At 42.5% G+C, this 20,126-nt stretch overlaps 1 protein-coding gene across 7 annotated transcripts in view; it reads right to left on the bottom strand.

Moving 5' to 3' along the window:
- The window catches only part of SLC37A3 (solute carrier family 37 member 3), a 90,164-nt gene that overhangs the window by 45,002 nt on the left and 25,036 nt on the right, over positions 1–20,126 (bottom strand). For 4 of the 7 annotated variants that reach the window (XR_010842059.1, XM_067041995.1, XM_067041996.1 and 1 more), the window contains exons 7-14: positions 17,402–17,498; positions 15,126–15,210; positions 13,930–14,108; positions 11,586–11,727; positions 9,924–10,025; positions 9,264–9,311; positions 8,157–8,308; positions 3,858–3,923 (exon numbers count right to left, since the gene is read on the bottom strand). Coding sequence is in view for 6 of the 7 variants with exons in the window: in XM_067041995.1 (XP_066898096.1) it covers positions 3,858–3,923; positions 8,157–8,308; positions 9,264–9,311; positions 9,924–10,025; positions 11,586–11,727; positions 13,930–14,108; positions 15,126–15,210; positions 17,402–17,498 (871 nt within the window). In the remaining variant the exon portion in view is untranslated. Of the gene's footprint in view, positions 1–356; positions 3,217–3,857; positions 3,924–5,336; positions 7,939–8,156; positions 8,309–9,263; positions 9,312–9,923; positions 10,026–11,585; positions 11,728–13,929; positions 14,109–15,125; positions 15,211–17,401; positions 17,499–20,126 lie in introns of those variants that run through there. The other 3 variants (XM_067041998.1, XM_067042000.1, XM_067042001.1) reach the window with 3 other exon arrangements.

Below are 20,126 nucleotides of genomic sequence, written 5' to 3'. Positions count from 1 at the left end.
ACAGGGGGCCCTCAGACATTTCCTGTGTGAATGTGGACTGGGACACCAGCCCTCCAGGAAGCAGCAGAGACTAGAATAAGCAGGAGTAGAGAGGGGCCTTTCCCCCTTTGAAACTATATGGAAGGAGAAAAGAAAACACCATATGACAAGAAAAGGCAGGCCAGAGCGCTGTATTTCAACCTAGTGAATATCGGAGGATAGAGGTGTCAGAGAAGAATGCTTTTCCAAACTGGCCTTCACTATGGCCTTTTCTTCAAAGGAAAAAAAAATAAGAAAGTTAACTCTTAGGAGTTCTTTAAAGATAACATGTATGTAGCTTGCCAGAAAGAGAACAATAGGAAATATACTCATAGTGCAAGATATAATTTCATTCAGTGCCCAGCAGTTGTTTTATTTGTAATTTCATTTCAGGTACAACTTGGGGGCTACAGAGAGGTCAGAAGAACACTTGTCCAGCTAAGTTTAAACTTGAGAAAGAAAACAATGGTTGGTGTCAGGATACGAAGATGTGACCATACTGATTGCGTGGGGTGATAGGAAACTCAGCCAAATGTCAGGCAGAGGCTAAATAATAAAAATGGGGTTCATCTACGGATGATTCTTAAATTACAACTAGGCAACTCATCCAAACTTAGCACAAGATCACACAAAGGGGAAGGGAAGGCTTTCACAGAATGTAGTAGAAATAGACCTGTACAATCTGGCAACACTGTAGGGTCAGTGAATGGTCACCAGGGAACACTCAGTAGCAGGAAATTGCAAGGCACGAGTCACGTTCTACAGCGCGGAGCTCACTGTATATATAAAATAACCAGGTGGACAGATATTTATTATAAAAGTCAGTTTATTTTCCCTTTCTGTGTTTCATATTTTCCCTTTTTGTCAGTAATGAGCTATTAACTGATTGGAAATCTGCTTGATTAAATAACATTAACAAGTTCATAAACGCACCACATTTGAGAGTATAAAGCAAGAGGTTGAAAAATATTCCCTAACCCAATGCAAATTAGGCAGCCCTCAAAATTGCACATTTTTCACCTGTTAACTTCCATGATTTAAAATATATATACAGTATGACCTTAAAGTATTGATAATTAGTATAGAATTCACAGCCTTGAAGACATATATTCTACAAACTTCTAAAGAATAGATACCTAGATACACCTCAGGCCCTAGTAATCCATTAATGTGATTCAAGGGTCACATACTTAACACTTACAGGGCCAAAAGGTCTTTCTTTTTTCTCTAATTCTAGTCTTCTGCTGAGGTAATGCAAGGAACCCAGCTGCGACAGAGATCAATCCTCTGAAAATAGGGCTAAGCAGATTAGCTTCCTAGTGGATCCTAAAGTTCCCAGAGAACAAATCTGGGGTTGAGTACTTCAGTTGTAAATTACACACCGGCATGTTCACAATTGAGGTACCTTATGGTCCTTGAAAGGAAGACTAAAGACTTCCAGGAGTCAAAGGGAATTCTGAATGAAGACGGAAGAGAACAAGCTGACAATCACTTGAAGATATTTCTGCTTCTGGAGCTGAACGACTTTAGAGCACATACAGAGTGACTGAGCCAATCAGCAAGGAGTGTGATTTCTCCCACCATGGTTAACAAAGGGATTCTCTGTCCAAGGCAGGCTTACGCTGGACCCAGCTAGAGTGCTTTATCCGGATTTGATGCTTCAGAGACGAGGCACGCACTGCAAAATCATGACCAAAGCAAAACGCAACGATCCTTTCTATTCGTGGAGCACGTCACTGATCCAAACCATGCCTGACTGCCTTGTGGTCACTCAGCTTTCCAGGCTGGAGAACTTGGGTCCAAGTCCAATACAGCATTTACGGTTAAAGGGATAAACCTCCACAGGCCAACAAAGACGCTGGCAGATTCATAGGCCATTCAGTACATTCATGAAACAACGGCGATAAAAATCATTAACAATAATTCCTGTAGTGTAGAAAAACAGCCCAGCCTTCACTCTGGTCAGCATCTCCGGTGGCTGACATTGTTGAAAGAGGCTTGACAATCTGAGGTTATGCTGGAGCTCTTAAGACAACCCCAAAATAAGGTGAGCGAAAAGAAACAGTCCTGATGTGTCTCCTATTATTCTTGTTCTTTTGTGGGCACCAGTCACCCACTCAATATGCGAGCTTGTCGTCTTTGCATAAGATAGCATATTTCCCTCACTATTAATGGTGAAATAAATAGAATTGTGCAACTTGTCTGTGAAGAGAAAAAAGCATTAAACATGCAGTGACAAGTTAATTAATTCTGTTAGAGCATCATGTTTTGAACCTAATAATGAATTTGGACAATTACATTCTTTTTGACTCGTACAAGGACAACTCAATCTTTAATGAATTAGAAAATGATTTTGAAAATTACAGTTAATATTACAAAATACTTAATGTCACATTACAGTCTCCCAAAAAAGAATTAAGGTACACAGAGTAAATAACTCATAGGTAGGGCAGAAAATTGATACTGGAGCTCAGATTTAAACAGTGTTTCTTCTAACAGATTCAGTTTTCTTTCTATTACATTTCTAGTATGATCATACCAACATGTTCATCAGGAGATACTTCCCTTCACTCAGAAGTAGATGACAGTTATATGGCCCAGTCTGTAGAAGCTGGAGGGCACTCAGGCAGAAGAAAGCATCCTTTGCGATAGCAGAGTACATAAGCCTTAAGGCAGCTCCAGGGGATTCCAGGTGCTGAGCTATCCCAAAGGCTTCTTGGATAGGCTGGAGGACAGCGTCTAGACTTGGGCAATGGAGGCTGCCTCCAATTAGGATGCCCTAGATTTAGGGACAGGATACTGAATGCATCCCCTGGTGGATGAAGCCGTCACCAGACTCTCAAGTAGACCTGTCTTGAGCACCGTCTCAATATGTGATAAGAGTATGTCACATGCTTATTCAACGGAGAGCAATGTTTTAAAAGCACAAGGCCTTATTCTGTATTGGCTATTTCCCAGAAAGTATGGAGTTCCAGCCAAGAATGTCGAAGGCACAACAGATATTTTCTCAAGAGACTCGAGGTTCATTTTAGAACTTGCACACCACAGTGTTAATTACAGCAGTGCTTCTTTCTTAACCCTATGTGACTTGGCGTACACATTTCCTTCAGAATTCCCAAATTATATTTAGCAGACAGAGAGCAGTCTGGAAGAGTACCCTGATTAATGTTTGGGGATATAAGCCTCTCTTCATTTTTTCTGGAATTATAAGTGACAATACTCATCAGACTCAGGTCAAGGGCAAACTAACAGCCCCTTCCTTCCTTGAAAAATGAATGTGTCTTTCAGAATAATAAAATGTTACTTTTCACAAAAGAATCTTTAAAAGCGGCCAGCAATTTTGTTGGTTTAAGAAGTGATTTAACAATAAAAAGAAATGAACTATTGATACATGCAACAACATGGATGAATCTCAAAATAATTATGCTGACTGAAAGAAGCAGACAAAAATACATAGTGTATGATTCCATGTATGTAAAACTCAAGAAAACGCAAGCTAATCTATAGCAACAGAAAGCGCATCAGTAGTTACCTGGAGAGAGGTGGGATGGTGGAGAGGCAAGAGACAGGGATGACATAGGGGCCATGAAGAAACTTTTGGGAGTGATGGATACATTTACTGTCCTGATCGGGAGGATGGGTTCACACACATGCATGCACATATGTTAAACGGTACCAAATTTTACTTGTTAAACATATGTAATTTATTTTAAGTCAATTATTCCTCAACAACAACAAAAATACTTTGTGTGTAAAAAAAAGTGATTTAAGTAAATGCTTTGAACTAATTTAATTTAAAAATTACTAGTTTAAAAAAAACAAGAAGGGCACACACTTACCATAAGAATGAAAAAGTAGAAAACCCACATCCATCCTAGGTTGTCCTGGATCAAAGACACTAAATACTAAAAGGGAGAAAAAGAAATCACAATATAATCCTTTATAAATTAATAAACTGAAGTAGCTAAAAAGTAGATTAGGACTTCCCTGGTGGCGCAGTGGTTAAGAATCCGCCTGCCAATGCAACGGACGTGGGTTCGAGCCCTGGTCTGGGAAGATCCCACATGCCGCAGAGCAACTAGGCCCATGTGCCACAACTACTGAGCCTGTGCTCTGGAGCCCACAAGACACAACTACTGAAGCCCGCACACCTGGAGCCCACGCTCCACAACAGGAGAAGCCACTGCGATGAGAAGCCCGTGCTTCAAAGAGTACTACTGCAACAAAGAGCCGCTGCTCACCGCAACTAGAGAAAGCCCACACGCAGCAACGAAGACCCAATGCAGCCCAAAATAATAAATAATAAAATAAATAAATTTTTAAAATAAAAGTAGATTAAACATATCTCTTCTAGAAAATAAAAGGGAGTTAGGATTTGTATAATGTTTTGCAGTTTGCAGAGCTCTTGCATATACATGCTCCTATTTAAGCTTTACTGACAGCCTTCATTTGGTAAGCTGGCAGAGTCCACATACAAAAACTGTGTAACAGAAGGCACAAGTCCAGGAGGTATATTGTTTTTTCACTTTGCTATTAAGAGAGGATGATGGGGACTTCCCTGGTGGCACAGTGGTTAAGAAACCACCTGCCAATGCAAGGGACACGGGTTTGAGCCCTGGTTTGAGAAGATCCCACAAGCCATGGAGCAACTAAGCCCATGTGCCACAACTACTGAGCCTGCACTCTAGAGCCCGTGAGCCACAACTACTGAGCCCGTGCACCTAGAGCCCATGCTCCACAAGAGAAGCCACCTCAGTGAGAAGCCCATGCACTGCAACAAAAAGTAGCCCCCGCTCGCCACAACTAGAGGAAGCCCGTGTGCAGCAACAAAGACCCAACGCAGCCAAAAATAAACAAAATAAAATAAATAAATTTATTTTTAAAAAATTAAGAGCGGATGATGAACAGCCTCAAGTCACTTCCATTTAATCATTCCTTCTTCCAGTGAAGGGTACTATAATTGATGCTTTTAAAAATAGTTCGTTTTCACGACTTCCCTGGTGGTCCAGTGGCTAAGACTCCACGCACCCAATGTAGGAGGCCTGGGTTTGATCCCTGGTCAGGGAACTAGATTCCACATGCCACAACTAAGAGTTCACATGCCGCAACTAAGACCCGATGCAGATAGATAGATAAATAGATAGATAAATAAATAAATATATATTTTTAAAGTTCATCTTTTAAGTATACCACTCATTTTTCAATTACACGATTTGCTCATAGGATTACTGTATGACTTTGACACTCTACAGCATATTCTTTTATTTTCAATTAATAAAAGGTATCCATGCTTTTTTTTAAAAAAAAATACATGTAACATAAAACTTGCCATTTTAACCATCTTTCAGTGTACAGCTCAGCAGCATCAAATACATTCATGATGTTGCATAACCATCACCACTACCTATTTTCAAAATTTTTCATCACCCCTAACGGAAGCTCTGCACCCGTTAACTCTCTGCAAGAACTCTCCATGGCCCCTCTCCTCAGCCCCTGATAAACTCTAATCTGCTTTCTGTCTCGATGAATTTGCCATTCAAGGTATTTCATGTTAAGTAGAATCACACAATATTTTTTTGTCTGGCTTATTTCACTTAGCATAATGTTAAGGTTCATTCATGTTGTAGCATGTATCAGAATGCCATTCCTTTTATGGCTAAATAATATTCCATTGCATAGATATACCACATTTTGTTTATCCATTCATCTATCAATGGACACTTGAGTTGTTTCCACCTTTTGGCTACTATGAATAACGCTGCAGTGAACATTGGCAAACAAATATCTGAATCCGTTTTCAATTCTTTGGGGTACAACATACCTAGGAGTGGAATTGCTGGGTCATATGGTAATTCTGTTTAACTTTTTGAGGAACCACAATAGTGTTTTCTACAGTAGCTGCACGATTTTAGATTTTTTCTTTTTTTTTTTTTGCGGTACGCAGGTCTCTCACTGATGTGACCTCTCCCGTTGCAGAGCACAGGCTCCAGACGCGCAGGCCCAGCGGCCATGGCCCACGGGCCCAGCCGCTCCGCGGCATGTGGAATCCTCCCGGACCGGGGCATGAACCCGCGCCCCCCGCATCAGCAGGCGGACCCACAACCACTGTGCCACCAGGGAAGCCCCTGCACGATTTTACATTTCCACCATCACTGTATGTGAATTTCTCCACATCCTCACCAACACTTGTTACTCTGTTTTGTTTTAATTACAGCCATCCTAATTAGGTGTCAAGTGGTAGCTCATGTTTTTGCTTTGCATCTCCCTAAGGATGCTGAGAATCTTTTCAGGTGCTTACTGACCATTGGTATATATCTGTCAAGAGGAGTCGTCCCTATGTTTCCTTCTAAGGGCTTTATTAAGTCCAGTCCTATATTAGGTCATGGAGTTTGGGATTTCATACCTCAAGCAATAGGAAATCATTCAAAAATCAACACGGCAGGGGAACGAGTAAAGCTAGCTGGCTATGCTTTACTCCTGATCTTGCTTCCCAAACCATGAAAGTCAATCTAATGCTGACCCAAGTTCACAGATAGGGATCATAACACTGGCAGGCATTCTAAATGAAAAGAAACTCCTTGAAATGCTAATTACAATCTACCCATTTGATTAATGAATAAAACATTAGTTGGGAAGGAAAACTTAAAATCCAGTAATTTCAGAGAAGGATGCCCAATACCCCTTTATGAAGACATCTGAACAGGTGGCCAATAGCATTTTTTTAGTTCCTACTCCAGAACAAATTTCTCCTACCTTTGCTAAGTTTGTTTTTCCTTTAGTCTCAGAATCAAATATGCTAACACACTGATCCTATAAATCATTCATTCTACAATCATTCCACAAATATCTGAATGTCTACTGTGTGCCAGGCACCGTTCCTGGTACCAGGGCTACAGTAGAACACAAAACAAATAAAATGCTGCCCTCGTGAAGCTCACCTTACAGTGGGAGACACAGACATTAACAAATAAATGTGTAATATATGGCTGGGTGGAGACCAGCATTAAGATGGTGTATCTCCCTCAGTATTTGCTCTTGCATTAACCACTAGCAATCGGATACCACTGATCCACCCCCATTAAGCAGCAATCTTCAAGGCCATTTAATGACCTCAATGTCCAAACGACAAGCCTTTTTCCTTCCATTCTCTTTCTCTTGACCTCTCTACCTCTATGATCTGAGTAACACACCTCCTCAAATTCTGGCTTCCCGTTTCTGTGACCACTGGGCATCCTCCGAGGTTCTGCCTATATTTTCTTTCCCCATTAAACATCACATCACTTCCACGGTTTCAACCATTTTATCCATGCAGTTGATTCTCAAATCCACACTTTGCAAAATTAGCACTCAATGACCCAGAGTAGTATACCCTAGGAGAGGCATGACTCATGACTGTCCCAGAGAAGGGATGCCTTTCTGAAGCTGAATGTAAGCAACAAAGATCGATTTGAATAGTTCTGATTACCTAGAGTAGGCCGATCTTAGCCCAGAAGGTCTCAAACTTGAGCGAGCATAAGAATCGCCAGGAAGGCTTTGCTGAAATACAGGTCCCCAGGCTCTTCCTCAGCAAGTCTACAGTAAGCTTAGTGTTCAGTACTTTAATGAACCCCCAGATGATTCTGGCATAAGACATTCATGAACCACCTTTTGAGACACAGTTGTAGGAAGCAGAGTAAGCGACTCAGGGCAGCTGCAGAGTCCATGACAATTTCTGGCAGGGATCCATGGGAAGAATGTGTGTACGTGTGTGTGTCTGGTTGGGGAGAGAGGTAGGGCCTGCATGTCAGGTGCAGGGTAATGAGAAGCATGTGTCTCATGGCCTCCTTGGAGTGCCAAGTTCAGGCTGGAAGAAGGGGATGGCAGGCTGGGACTGGAGAATCTGTCTTATGAGGTGTTAGCTTCTTTTCAGACAGGAAGAATCTGGAGGTAAAAGTGGAAAGGAGGAACTGATAAATGTAGAGCGACCTTCCACATTAGGTCACATCAGCTGGACCTCAGAGACTAAAAACCCAAGGCTTTCAGTACAGCACACTACAGCACAAGAGTGCCACCCTACCGTGGCCCAGAGGGCAGGGGTAAACTCTTCCACCGCTGAAGAACTGCTGAACACTCCATGTCAAGCCCTCCCCTGCTCTCACCTGGCCCACCGCAGCTCCGATGCTCCCGGTTCCATCAACTATTCCTGTGACGGTTGCCAAAGCCTCACTGCTCCCTTGGATCAGCTCCTGACGACCCAGGTCCGCAGAAATAGCAGAGCTAATCATATTAGAAGGTCCACCAATAAAAAATCCTAAAGTCGTAAACAGAACAGGTTCTTATAAAGACACTATTTGTAACAATGCTAGGAATCTACTGAATAAAGCGAACTCTTAATCCCAATACTCCAATCAGTATGTTGGAGAGAAACAAAAAGAGGGGAAAAAAATAACCAATAAAAATGGAAACTCCCCCAGATAGTAACATCTTCAAACTAGTTAGCATCCACTTTTCTCTAGAAAATAGAGTGAACACACAGCTTTCTAATCCTGTGAAGTGTGCATTCATTGACAACTAACTGCACTAGCTTGTCAAATTCTCTTATGGTAGAGGTGCAGCGCAGAGCATCTGACTGCCCAAATTCAACCAAACATTGAAAAAAAAGAGAGGAGAAAAAGCGATTTCAGCGGTGTAAGGGGTTCTATCTGCCAGCGCTCTCGGCGAGGCTGTCCAAGGACTGAGCAGGAGTCGGCCCATGTGAATCTGTCCGCGAGGCTGGGTCAGTCCCGTGTGCCTCACAGAGCAGAGGCAGCTCCCACCATCCTAGGATCTCCAGTGTAAAAATAAAAATTCTTCTATAACACGGTCCCTAATTGCACCCAATTGTCTCATCTGGGTTGCAAGTGAAGAAATTCTGACCAGTCGCAACACAGGAGGAAAAACTAGCTATACCGGACCTTTAGGAAGCTGGTGAATTGGTTTCCAATGTGGCATCTTCCTAAGCCACTTCCGCAAGTAACGTGAGTGGGCGGGGCAGCAGTCAAAAATGTTAGAAAATCTCTGTCCAAAGGGACTGCCTCTGTCACAACAGGACTGAGAGGTCACACGAGGGCAGAGAAGCAGGATCTGGAGGAGGCATCTTTCCTTTTGCCTTTTGAGTTCTCTATAATTATGGTTTCAGCATTACTCAGATTGAAGGAGAAATCAGTTTCCTTTTTTCCTTTTTCCTTACAGAGAAACAGTACAGTGAAATGGAGCCTATGCCATACCTGTGACAGCCATCAGAAGCGCATTGATGGACTTATCATTTGGAGAACCTGTGAGGAAAGACACAGACACAGAACACTGACGCGAGGAGCGCATTACGTGTGCCTCCACCCAACAGTACACACAGATCTGGGCCTGGATCTCTGCGACCTCACAGATCACTCCCAGGAACAACAAGCAAGCGCATACAGCTCCATCACCACCTCCCCCAACTTTTATTTGTAATGTCTGCTTCTTGCTTGTGCTCAAGCTAATGTGACTTCTAAAAGCTACAGGAAAACTCTACTTCTATCTCAGCAGCATCTTAAGGGACATATACCAAACCTACTAATTACTAACTTTCCTCTTTTGAAATCTTGTCCCTTTTATTGTTTTATTGGCTCTAATGCTGTCACTCTGGAGCCTACCCTTGAACAAAGCATATACACTCCCAAGAAAGCTTTTAAACAAACCAACAAAGCAGAAGAGATGCCAGTTTCCTCCCCAACACAAATAAAACTATGTGATACTTTTAGCGGCATTTACAGGACAATACAAAGGTCATATTATGCCTTTGTGGCTGGTCTCAACTATCCCCCTAGGGTTGATCACTGACTCAAGGCAAATAAATGCCTTAGTCGTACGAGATGAGGAAAACAGTTTAATTGCAAGGGAATACTCACGACTATATCCAACGAGGGACCCAACGGCCAGAAGCAGACTGAGAGCTAACACCGGGGCTCTCTTCTGTAGCACATCAGAGATGAAGCCTTGCAGAGTTCCACCTTCAAGTACAAAGAGTGCAACCCAATCAAATTTTCTAATTTAGCTCAGTTACCTGACTCTTGCTTACCACATACCCTCCACCTGCCATCAGGATCCTGACACTGGTCTATCCAAAAAGAGAGCTGGGGGCTTCCCTGGTGGCACAGTGGTTGAGAGTCCGCCTGCTGATACAGGGGACACGGGTTCGAGCCCTGGTCCGGGAAGATCCCACGTGCCGCGGAGCAGCTGGGCCCGTGAGCCATGGCCTCTGAGCCTGCGTGTCCGGAGCCTGTGCTCCTCAACGGGAGAGGCCACAACAGTGAGAGGCCCGCATACCACAAAAAAAAAAAAAAAAAAAGAGAGAGAGCTGGCTCTCCTAAAAAATTTCCTCCGTAATTTCCTTATAGAAAGGTTACCTGACTATTAACTGCCATGATGGCTGATGGGGACGGGACACTACAAATAAGGGAAAATCATCAAAACTACCCCACTGTTCCTTGCTGTTTTTCCTTCTCCAACCAGCTGTGAAGGCTTTTCCTGCTTTTTATTTTAAAAGATAATTAATTAAGGATTGTGCTTCATCGGCTATTAGTAGTAGTGAACATAAACATTCACTAAAATTAAATGCAGCAATCATGGTTTGGTAATAACTAATAGGTCAAGACGTTTAAAAAAAGTGATGTGGATCCTTGAAGCAATGCAGTCACATTTAGATGAAGTCCTACTTGGAGTCTAGGGCAATGGGACACCTGGTACACCCTCATCAGAAGTACGTGCAGGTCTAAAGGCAGCAACCTCACCTTTGGCTCTGGATCTAAGAATAAGGGCACACAAGTTCAAATACAGCAACAGTATATCACCTAAGGATACACTGTGCTTTCATGCGCGCAGGGCAGTTTAGTCTTCCCACACTTCTAAATGTAAACATTACAAAAAGGATATTATGGTTCTGCCACAGCCATATAAGCAGTACCCACTAACATGCAATCTGTACGTCTGTCTGATTTTAAAGTTTCCTACTTCCTTGTTTACACTTCCAGTTAGAGCAAAAAGTCACTGTTAAAATCTGCTGTGTGCAATGAAGCAACTGCAAAACAAAAAAATTAATCCCTGCTATTATTCCTACCTTTATGATCTGACAATCAATACACTAAGCTAGTATGTTTCCCTTCTTTGGCTGCGGTGTTTTATATAAAATGAATACATCCACATCCTAACTTGAATCTCTGACATACAATTTGCTTTACAGCTAAGCTATCACTGAAAGTGTACAAAAGGGTTACACTTAAAGAGATCAGAGAGAGACATCCCTGCACTTCCCAAGACAAAAGTACTGATCCATCAACAAAGGACTGAGAAAAAAGAGCCCTATAAATCACTGGGCTGCCATAGGCTAGGTCTTCTTTTCTAAGGACTTTTTTTTTCTTTTTTTAAGTTTGGCTATTTACTGGTAGGACAGTTTAGGAAAAATAGCTGTGGAATAAGTAATAAAACTTTAAATGATGCCAGATTTCATAACCCAGTAAAATATGACTAGTGACTAATTCTTATTACAGAAAAAGATGTATCACTGGCCTTACCTATAATTCCTCCAACATCGTACCAAATGGACAGCTTGTCGGCTTCAGCCTCCTTCCATCCGAAGTTATTACTCAGATAAAAGGGCAGCCAGAAGAAGAAGGAATAATTCACTAACTTCAAGCAGGCATAGGCCAGTGAGTACTATAAGAAAAACATCCAACTACCAGTAAGGAACAAACAGCGCAACATAACTACCATTTAAAGGTAATTAAACAACAAAACAAAACAGAGGAGTTTGGGGCAAATAGTACCTGATTTTCAAATTAAATGTTTCTACAAATCCCTATTTGCCTGACTTTACCTAGTCTCCCTCTTCTCTTCATTCCCCCTTGGCGTCTAGCAAGGCAGTACAGTAGGCCTGGGGATAAAAAACACAAAACACATGGGACTACTCCTTAACTGTCCCCCCACTTTCTCCTTTCGGTTCTCTGGTAGAAGCAAACCAGTGCTTTGAACCTTCAAGGCAGGGCACATACTCGTATTTCTTTATTTAGATAAAGATAAAACGTATTCATGCCACTGACTAGGACTAACCATAAGCAAATGAATCCAGTAACATCACAGCCTTTACTGCAAGCAGCCAGACTTTTTTGGTTCTTCTACTTCCTGTGAAGTTAACATTATGGACAATGCAAAGCAACCGGACTGGACTACAGTTCCAAGGTCCAAGAAAAGCATCAACATGAAAACTACTTTCACGCGGTAGTTTCCACAAGCTTTGAGTCAAAAATGAAAGAATAGGATTGTCATGGGTCTTGTGGCTCTAGGTTGAGGAAAGAAAGTTACAGCTGCCTTAAGATGGCAGAGGGGCTGAGAATCCTATACTCAACACATTATTACCAGGAAATACTGACATTTAGCATCAAAGGAAAGAGGGGGAGGAACAGAGAGACTGACTTCAAAGGGTGTCTGTCTGGCTAGTATATTCTTTTCCTTGGAGCTGCCAGTTATTCCCTAGGTATCACTTGTTTTAAAGCAGCTTCCCAGGCAGGGCAGCAGCCACCCCCTAGAGAGCCAAATCCCAATCAGGAGTGCATTTTGTCCAGACAGCCTGCCACAAAGACAAAGGAATTAAGTTAACTGGATTTCCTTTACACCCTGCCCTTGGCAGGGAACAATAGCTTGTGAAACACATTAGTCACAACAAATCTAAGTTCTGTCTCAGAAATTAACCTATTACCAGCAGAACATTTTAATAACTACTTTAAAAAATACTGATCATTAGCATAAGAACTGGCCCAAAGGAACTTGCATTTCCCTTGTATTACACATCATCTTTTGGTTGAAGACTTGTGGGAACTTACACTTAAATTTTAACTCACACTTAAAACTATCTTGTTTGTGAATGTCAGTTCTCTTAGCTTGGGGGCAGGAAGAAGGGAACTGGAAAGTATGAAATAGGACAACCTGCAGACTCTGAATTTAACTGAGGGGCTACATTCATAAAGCACCATTAAACAATAAAATTTAAAAGGTGCTTATTCACAATACAATAACCCAGCATTACAGACCCCAGGGAGGACTGGTAGACTTTCTGTCCATAGGCAGGGGAACTGAGACACGAGGACGGGCTGAGTGACCTACCCCAGGCCGAGTTAATGGGTAAGCTGGCAACATAACCTAGGCCTCTTAAATTCCACTCCCACACTAGAGCACCCGAAACACCGGGACAGAAAAACTGCAGCAGAAGGGATTCAGTTTAGACATTAGGAAAAAACCTGTAAAGGTTGTGGAAACACTGGAATGCATTACCAGGAAATACTGTGGAGTATTCTGCTCTGGACCTTTTAACTGAAGGGCAAACTTTTCTTCCCCTAGAATAGTAAGAATGTAGGCATATCAAACAGACCTAACGAATGACTCAAACCTCTCTTGGGCTATTTATAATTCTATAAGACTTCAACAGGTCAAAAGGTATACATTTTAAAATATCAGTTTTGCCTTCTTACTCGAAGGCTAGACCACAGTCAGCAAATTCCAGCTCACGGGCCAAATACGGCCAGGCCCATTTGTTCCGTATCGTCCATGGACTTCTTTCCTCTACTGAGTTGAGCGATTGTGGCAGAGACTGTATGGTGCCCCCAAAGCTGAAAACATTTACTAACTGGCTCTGCACAGAAAAGGTTTTGCCAACCCCTGCATTAGATTTCAGATAAAACTTCAAGTGGTGCCAATACAGAAACAAGCTGAGGGCCAATATTTGCTATTCCTCTGAACATATACTCCTAAAAATAAAGTCTCAGAGAGAAGCGAAATACTTCAAGATGCTTTATCCCAGGCAGAGTTATTATCCAGGCTATAACACCTCACTGGCTGTGGTGAGGAGATTTGAACAGGCTTTACCGCTATAACTCCGGGAAGGCAACACGCCTGGTAAAAGCTTATCGCCTTGACTTGGGTAATAGTCTTGTCTTCTTGGATTGAATAATTAGGCTCAGCTTCATCTTCATTTTCAGCATCACTAATTAATGGCCTGTGCGAGTCTTCTTCAAAATTTTCTTTGGCCTCAATACCTGGGAGACCTACAACAAGAGTGACAGCCATGTTTATAGAGGGCCCTCCAGGTGCCCAGCACTGGGCTAAGTGCTTTGCATGCATCATTACTTATGGGGTCCATGTTATTTTTATTTCCATTTTACGGAAGAAGCTACTAAGGTTCAGAGTCCAAGGTCAACTGAGGTCACACAGCTAATGAGCCACAAACCCAGGCCTCTAATTCTCCTTGACCTGGCTTCAAAGCAAAACTTTTTCAACTACATCACACTATCTCTCTTACATAACACCAAAAAAAACATTAATTACATGCTCTTCAACTGACATGTCTCTTTAGTAGAGTCAAAAGATAGAAGAGGGCTTCCCTGGTGGCGCAGTGGTTGAGAGTCCGCCTGCCGATGCAGGGGACGTGGGTTCGTGCCCCAGTCCGGGAAGATCCCACAATCTGGGAAGATCTCACACGCCGCGGAGCGGCTGGGCCCGTGAGCCATGGCCGCTGAGCCTGCGCGTCCGGAGCCTGTGCTCCGCAGCGGGAGAGACCACAACAGTGAGAGGCCCGCGTACCGAAAAAAAAAAAAAAAAAAAAAAAAATATATATATATATATATATATATATATATATATATAAATAAAAGAAGAATCATACATCTATCTGCTTCTGTGGTTTCACTTGTACACGTCCTGTATTTAACCACAGATAAGTATCACACTAAATTATTTTTATGAAGGAAAAGAAATCCGGCTCAAGAAGTGAAATTTGAAATACAGCCATGCTAATTTCTAGCCAGCATCTCCATTATAAAACCCATTTGCAAATGATGAGTTTTCCCTGAATCTATAAAAAGGTGAGCCTCACTCCCTCAAACATTTGCAGCTGTGCCAGGAGAGGCCGCAGCATGGACAGGATACAAACAGCAATACTGCTCCTTGAGTTCACTGAAAGGAGCTCACAGTTCTCCTAGGAAGAAAGAGATGGGCTGTTCTGGCCACAGATTTCTCTTTGCTTATAATAGTGAGACGTTCTGAGTAGAAGAGCAGCTTCTCACCAATTTCTTCGGGTGATACCAAGAGTCCAAAGAAGATGATGATCCCACCAGCAAACTGCACAGCCGCCGTCACCAGAAAGGCATACTGGAGGGGGAAGGGAAAGGCGCTCCTGACGCATCTGAGATGCTCATTAAAGGCACATTCATTAGAGGCACAAGGGGGGAGGACGAGGCGACTGGAAAGGAAATGAGCGCTGAGTGCCTAGCCTGTGCCAGGCACTGAGCTGAGTGTTTTGTGTTTTCTCACAGGTTTTTCCCAGTGACTCTATGGGGCTCAGAGAGGATAATTAAGGTCCACTGGACACTGAGTGGTACTATTACGATCGTGAAGTCAGAACTAGCTCCAAAAATGATACTCCTTACACTACTCGGCCTCCTACAAAAGACAGTATCTGCCGTCAAAGATATTTTCCAGTTGAGGGGATTAAACAGTACACAAAATAATAGTATAAGGCAGCATGTAGCTGAATTGAAGGCCCAGTTCTAATAGGAAACAAACAGAGGAACTGAATTCAGAAGAAGGAAACAGCTAAAGAGGCTGAAGGAGGGAGACAATGCTTTAGGGAGCAGCTGAAAACCACAGCAATTGACCACCTTTCCTGGCACGGCTGAAGCAAAGGCACCGGGTGGGAGGGAGGTGGAAAGCCTTCTGCATGGTGGGAGCTGAGGGCTTCTGCTGGGGGTAACAGGGAAGAACACTGACTTGGAAAGGTGCTATCCAGGTGAAAGACTCAAGAGCCAGGCTGCATCGCTGAATATTATTTTATTTAAGAGTGGAGCCTGATGCGGATAGACGGGTGACAAAATTAGTTTTTCCCAGAAGTCAAATCTGGGAGCAGCACGTAGGGTGAACAGAAATTCCCATCTGAGCCAATGAGTACAATCCAGGTGTGAAGCTAAGAAACCTGGGAAAAGGTGAATGTCAACACAGGAAGGACTTCCCACTGGCCCTAAGTAGACCGAATTCTTCAGGGACCAAACACTTGGTGAGCAGCTTAAAAATGTATCTGCTTTTCAAAAGAGCAATTTACTTTTAATTATTAGGGTTCTGAACAGGCAATAGGTTGACATGATTCAAGCAACAAAAAGTAGAAGATGTATAGTTAAACCCTCCCTCCCATCCCTTCTCCCAGCCATTCAATTCTCATTTTTCCAACATATAAGCACTGTTATTTCATTTTTACTTTCCAGAGATTGTTTTGGAAACATACAAGCCAATACAATAGATACTCTTTAATTCTTCCTCCATTTCACACAAATGGCAGCATTCAACACACACGGTTATGCACCCTTCCTTTCTTCACTTAACACACCATTGAGCTGTTTCCCTGTCAGGACATTAAGGGCTGCATAATTCTATTTCACAGCTGCACAGCATTCCACTGAATAGGAGTTCCTTGGTACAACTGTTTCACTTTTGGTTGACATCTGTTACCAATCTTTTGCTATTACAAATAATGCTGAAGTAAATAACCTTGTAGATGTATCTCCCTGTACATGCTGAAGTGTATTCACCAATTGGATTAATTCACAGATGTGGAACTGCTTGGTGAGAGCCATTATAATTTTGATAGACCATACTGACCCCAAGGGGGGTTATTTACTCTCCCATCTGCAATGCCTGTTTTGTCACATCCTCATAAACACATTACCAAACTTTTGGGTTTTTACCAATCTAATAAGTATATGGTGTCGTTTCTTTCTTTCTTTTTTTTTTTTTTTTTTTTTTTTTACACAGCGTAGTTTTAATTTGCATTTCTCTGCCGACTAACACCTAAACTCCCTAAGGGTAGAGATTATGGTTTCTTGGTCAGGGCTCTATTCTTTACTGCCTTGGGGCACTTAGAGGAGCTTAAAAATATTTACTGAATGAATGAATAAATTCTGAGTGAACTGGAATACCCTGTCGTATGTTTACAAGCCATTTCTATTTCCTTTTCATGAACTACACATTCAAATCCTTCACCTTTCTTTCTGTGTGTTGGTCTTTTTCTTATCAATTTGTGGGCATTCTATATATATTAAGGAAATTAGCTCTTTATCTGTAACATGAGTTGCAAATACTTTTCCCCAACTGATACGTCTTTAGATTTGGTAGTTTTTCCAGGACTAATTTTTTTTAACATGTTTGCATTTACCAAGAGTTTGTCCACTCTTAATACAAACCTTGCCCCACCCAGACATAGCTCTAGGCCATTTTAAATGGTCAAAGGATTATTTCCTAAAATAGAATATATATTTATATACTCAAGAAAAAGCTAGAAAGAAACACCTACCTCATAACCATACTGCAGAACGGAAGAAGCTAGACAGGCTCCCAAAATATTGCCCACTGAGGCACAGGCACTCCAGAGACCAAAAACAACTCCTCGTCTATGATGGGAACAGTGCAAAACAGAAGATAACAGAATCAGAAGGGATTTTGTGTACAGTTCAAATACAAAACGGCTAAAGTAGTGCAGGTTCACATTACAAAGAATCAATATTCTATTTTCACGTTTTTATAAAGTACACCCAAATGGCAAAACATCAGGTAGGTCTCTTCTAACTCTAAGATTTTATAAGTTCAATTTGGGGCTCACTGAAAAACACCATTAAGAGAATTTAAAAAGACAAGCCACAGATTGGGAGAAACTATTTGGATATCACTTATCTGACAGAAGACTTGTTGCTGGAATATAAAGAACTCTCAAAACTCAATAATGTGGGGCTTCCCTGGTGGCGCAGTGGTTGAGAGTCCGCCTGCCGATGCAGGGGAAATGGGTTCGTGCCCCAGTCCGGGAAGATCCCACATGCCGCAGAGCGGCTAGGCCCGTGTGCCATGGCTGCTGAGCCTGCGCGTCCGGAGCCTGTGCTCAGCAACGGGAGAGGCCACAACACTGAGAGGCCCGCGTACCACAAAAAAAAAAAAAAAAAAACCCTCAATAATGTGAAAAACAGACAACGCAATAAAATGTTAAAGAGTATAAATCTACAATAATCTCAAATACAAAGTTTCTGAAAAAGGGGCAAAAGATTTTAATAAATACTTCACACACACAAAAAAATAAGATGCGGAATTCCCTGGTGGTGCAGTGGTTAAGAATCCGCCTGCCAATACAGGGGACACGGTTTGAGCCCTGGTCCAGGAAGATCCCACATGCCATGAAGCAACTAAGCCCGTGCGCCACAACTACTGAGCCAGTGCTCTAGAGCCCACAAGCCACAACTACTGAGCCCACGTGCCACAACTACTGAAGCCTGCATGCCTAGAGCCCATGCTCCGCAACAAGAGAAGCCACTGCAGTGAGAAGCCTGCGCACCGCAACGAAGAGCAGCCCCACTCACCACAACTAGAGAAAGCCTGAGTGCAGCAACAAAGACCCAATGCAGCCAAAAAATAAATTAAATAAATAAATAAATTTATATTTTTTAAAAAAAAAGAATCCACCTACCAACGCAGGGGATACAGGTTCAATCGCTGGTCCAGGAAGATCCCACATGCCATGGAGCAAGTAAGCCCGTGTGCCACAACTGCCTGTGCTCTAGAGCCCACAAGCCACAACTACTGAGCCCGTGCGCCCTAGCACCCATGTGCCACAACTACTGAGCCTGTGTGCTGCAACAAGTGATGCCCATGTGCGTAGAGCCCATGCTCTGCAACAAGAGAAGCCACCGCAATGAGAAGCCCACGAACTGCAACCAAGAGTAGCCCCCGCTCACCACAACTAGAGAAAGCCCGTGCGCAGCAATGAAGGCCCAACACAGCCAAAAAATTTAAAAAATAAAAAATAAATAAGATGCAAATAAGCACATGAAAAGATGCTCAATATCATCAGACATTAGGAAAATGCAAATTAAAGCCACAAGGAGGTATCACTACACACCTACTAGAATAGCTAAAATCAAAACACACTGAGCATACCAAGTGTTGGCAAGGATGTATAGCACCTAGAATCCTTATACTCTGCTGGTGGGAATGTAAAATGGTTCAACCACTTTAGAAGAAATTGCCCGTTTCTTAAAAAGATAAACACACACCTATCATATGATCCAGCCATCCTACTCCAAGGTATGTATCCAAGGGAAATGAAAGCATATGTCCATACAAGGATTCGTGAACAAATATTCACAGTAGCTTTACTAGTAAAAGCCGAAAACTAAAAGCCTGAATGTTCACCAAGAGGTGAACAGATAAATTGTGGTATAATGGATGACTCCTCAGCTATAAAAAAGGAATGAACTATCAATGCAGACATGAATTAATCTCAACATTACTGTCCCGAGTGGAAGAACACAGACAAGAAGACATACTGCATGATTCCATTTATATAAAATTTTAGAAAATTCAGATTAAGGTGACAGAAAGCAAATCAATGGCTGACTGGAGAAGGCAGTAGGAGGGAGGAATTACCAAGGGGCATGAGGAGACTCTGGGGGTGATGGATATGTCATTATCTTAATTGTGATGATACTTTTACAGGTGCATGCAAGCCAAAACTCATCCAACTGTACCCTTTGAACATGCGCAGCATATTGTATACCTCAATAAGGCCATCAAAAAAAAAAAAAAAAAAGGATGTGTGGATGAAGAGTCTGTGGAAGGGAAACTAGCTATTACAATAGTCCTAGAGAAAACCAACTAGCTCTGGAAATAGGCAATGGCAGTAGGGCTGGTGAAGAAAGAAAGAAAAAAAAGCAGTTAAGAAAAATTAATTTTTTTAATGTTTAAATTTGTGTATTAGGACTTCCCTGGTAGAGCAGTGGTTAAGAACCCACCTGCCAATGCAGGGGACACGGGTTCGAGCCCTGGTCCGGGAAGATCCCACATGCCGCGGAGCAACTAAGCCCGTGTGCCACAACTACTGAGCCTGCACTCTAGAGCCCGCAAGCCACAACTGTTGAGCCCATGTGCCACAACTACTGAAGCCCACACACCTACAGCCCGTGCTCCGCAACAAGAGAAGCCACCACAATGAGAAGCCGGCGCACCACAACGAAGAGTAGCCCCCCTCTCGCCAC

Source organism: Kogia breviceps, chromosome 9 (genome assembly GCF_026419965.1).
Source record: "Kogia breviceps isolate mKogBre1 chromosome 9, mKogBre1 haplotype 1, whole genome shotgun sequence".
In the NCBI taxonomy this organism is placed as follows: domain Eukaryota; kingdom Metazoa; phylum Chordata; class Mammalia; order Artiodactyla; family Physeteridae; genus Kogia; species Kogia breviceps.
The sequence above is the reverse complement of the archived record's forward strand: the minus strand, read 5'-3'. Positions and strand labels throughout refer to the sequence as shown.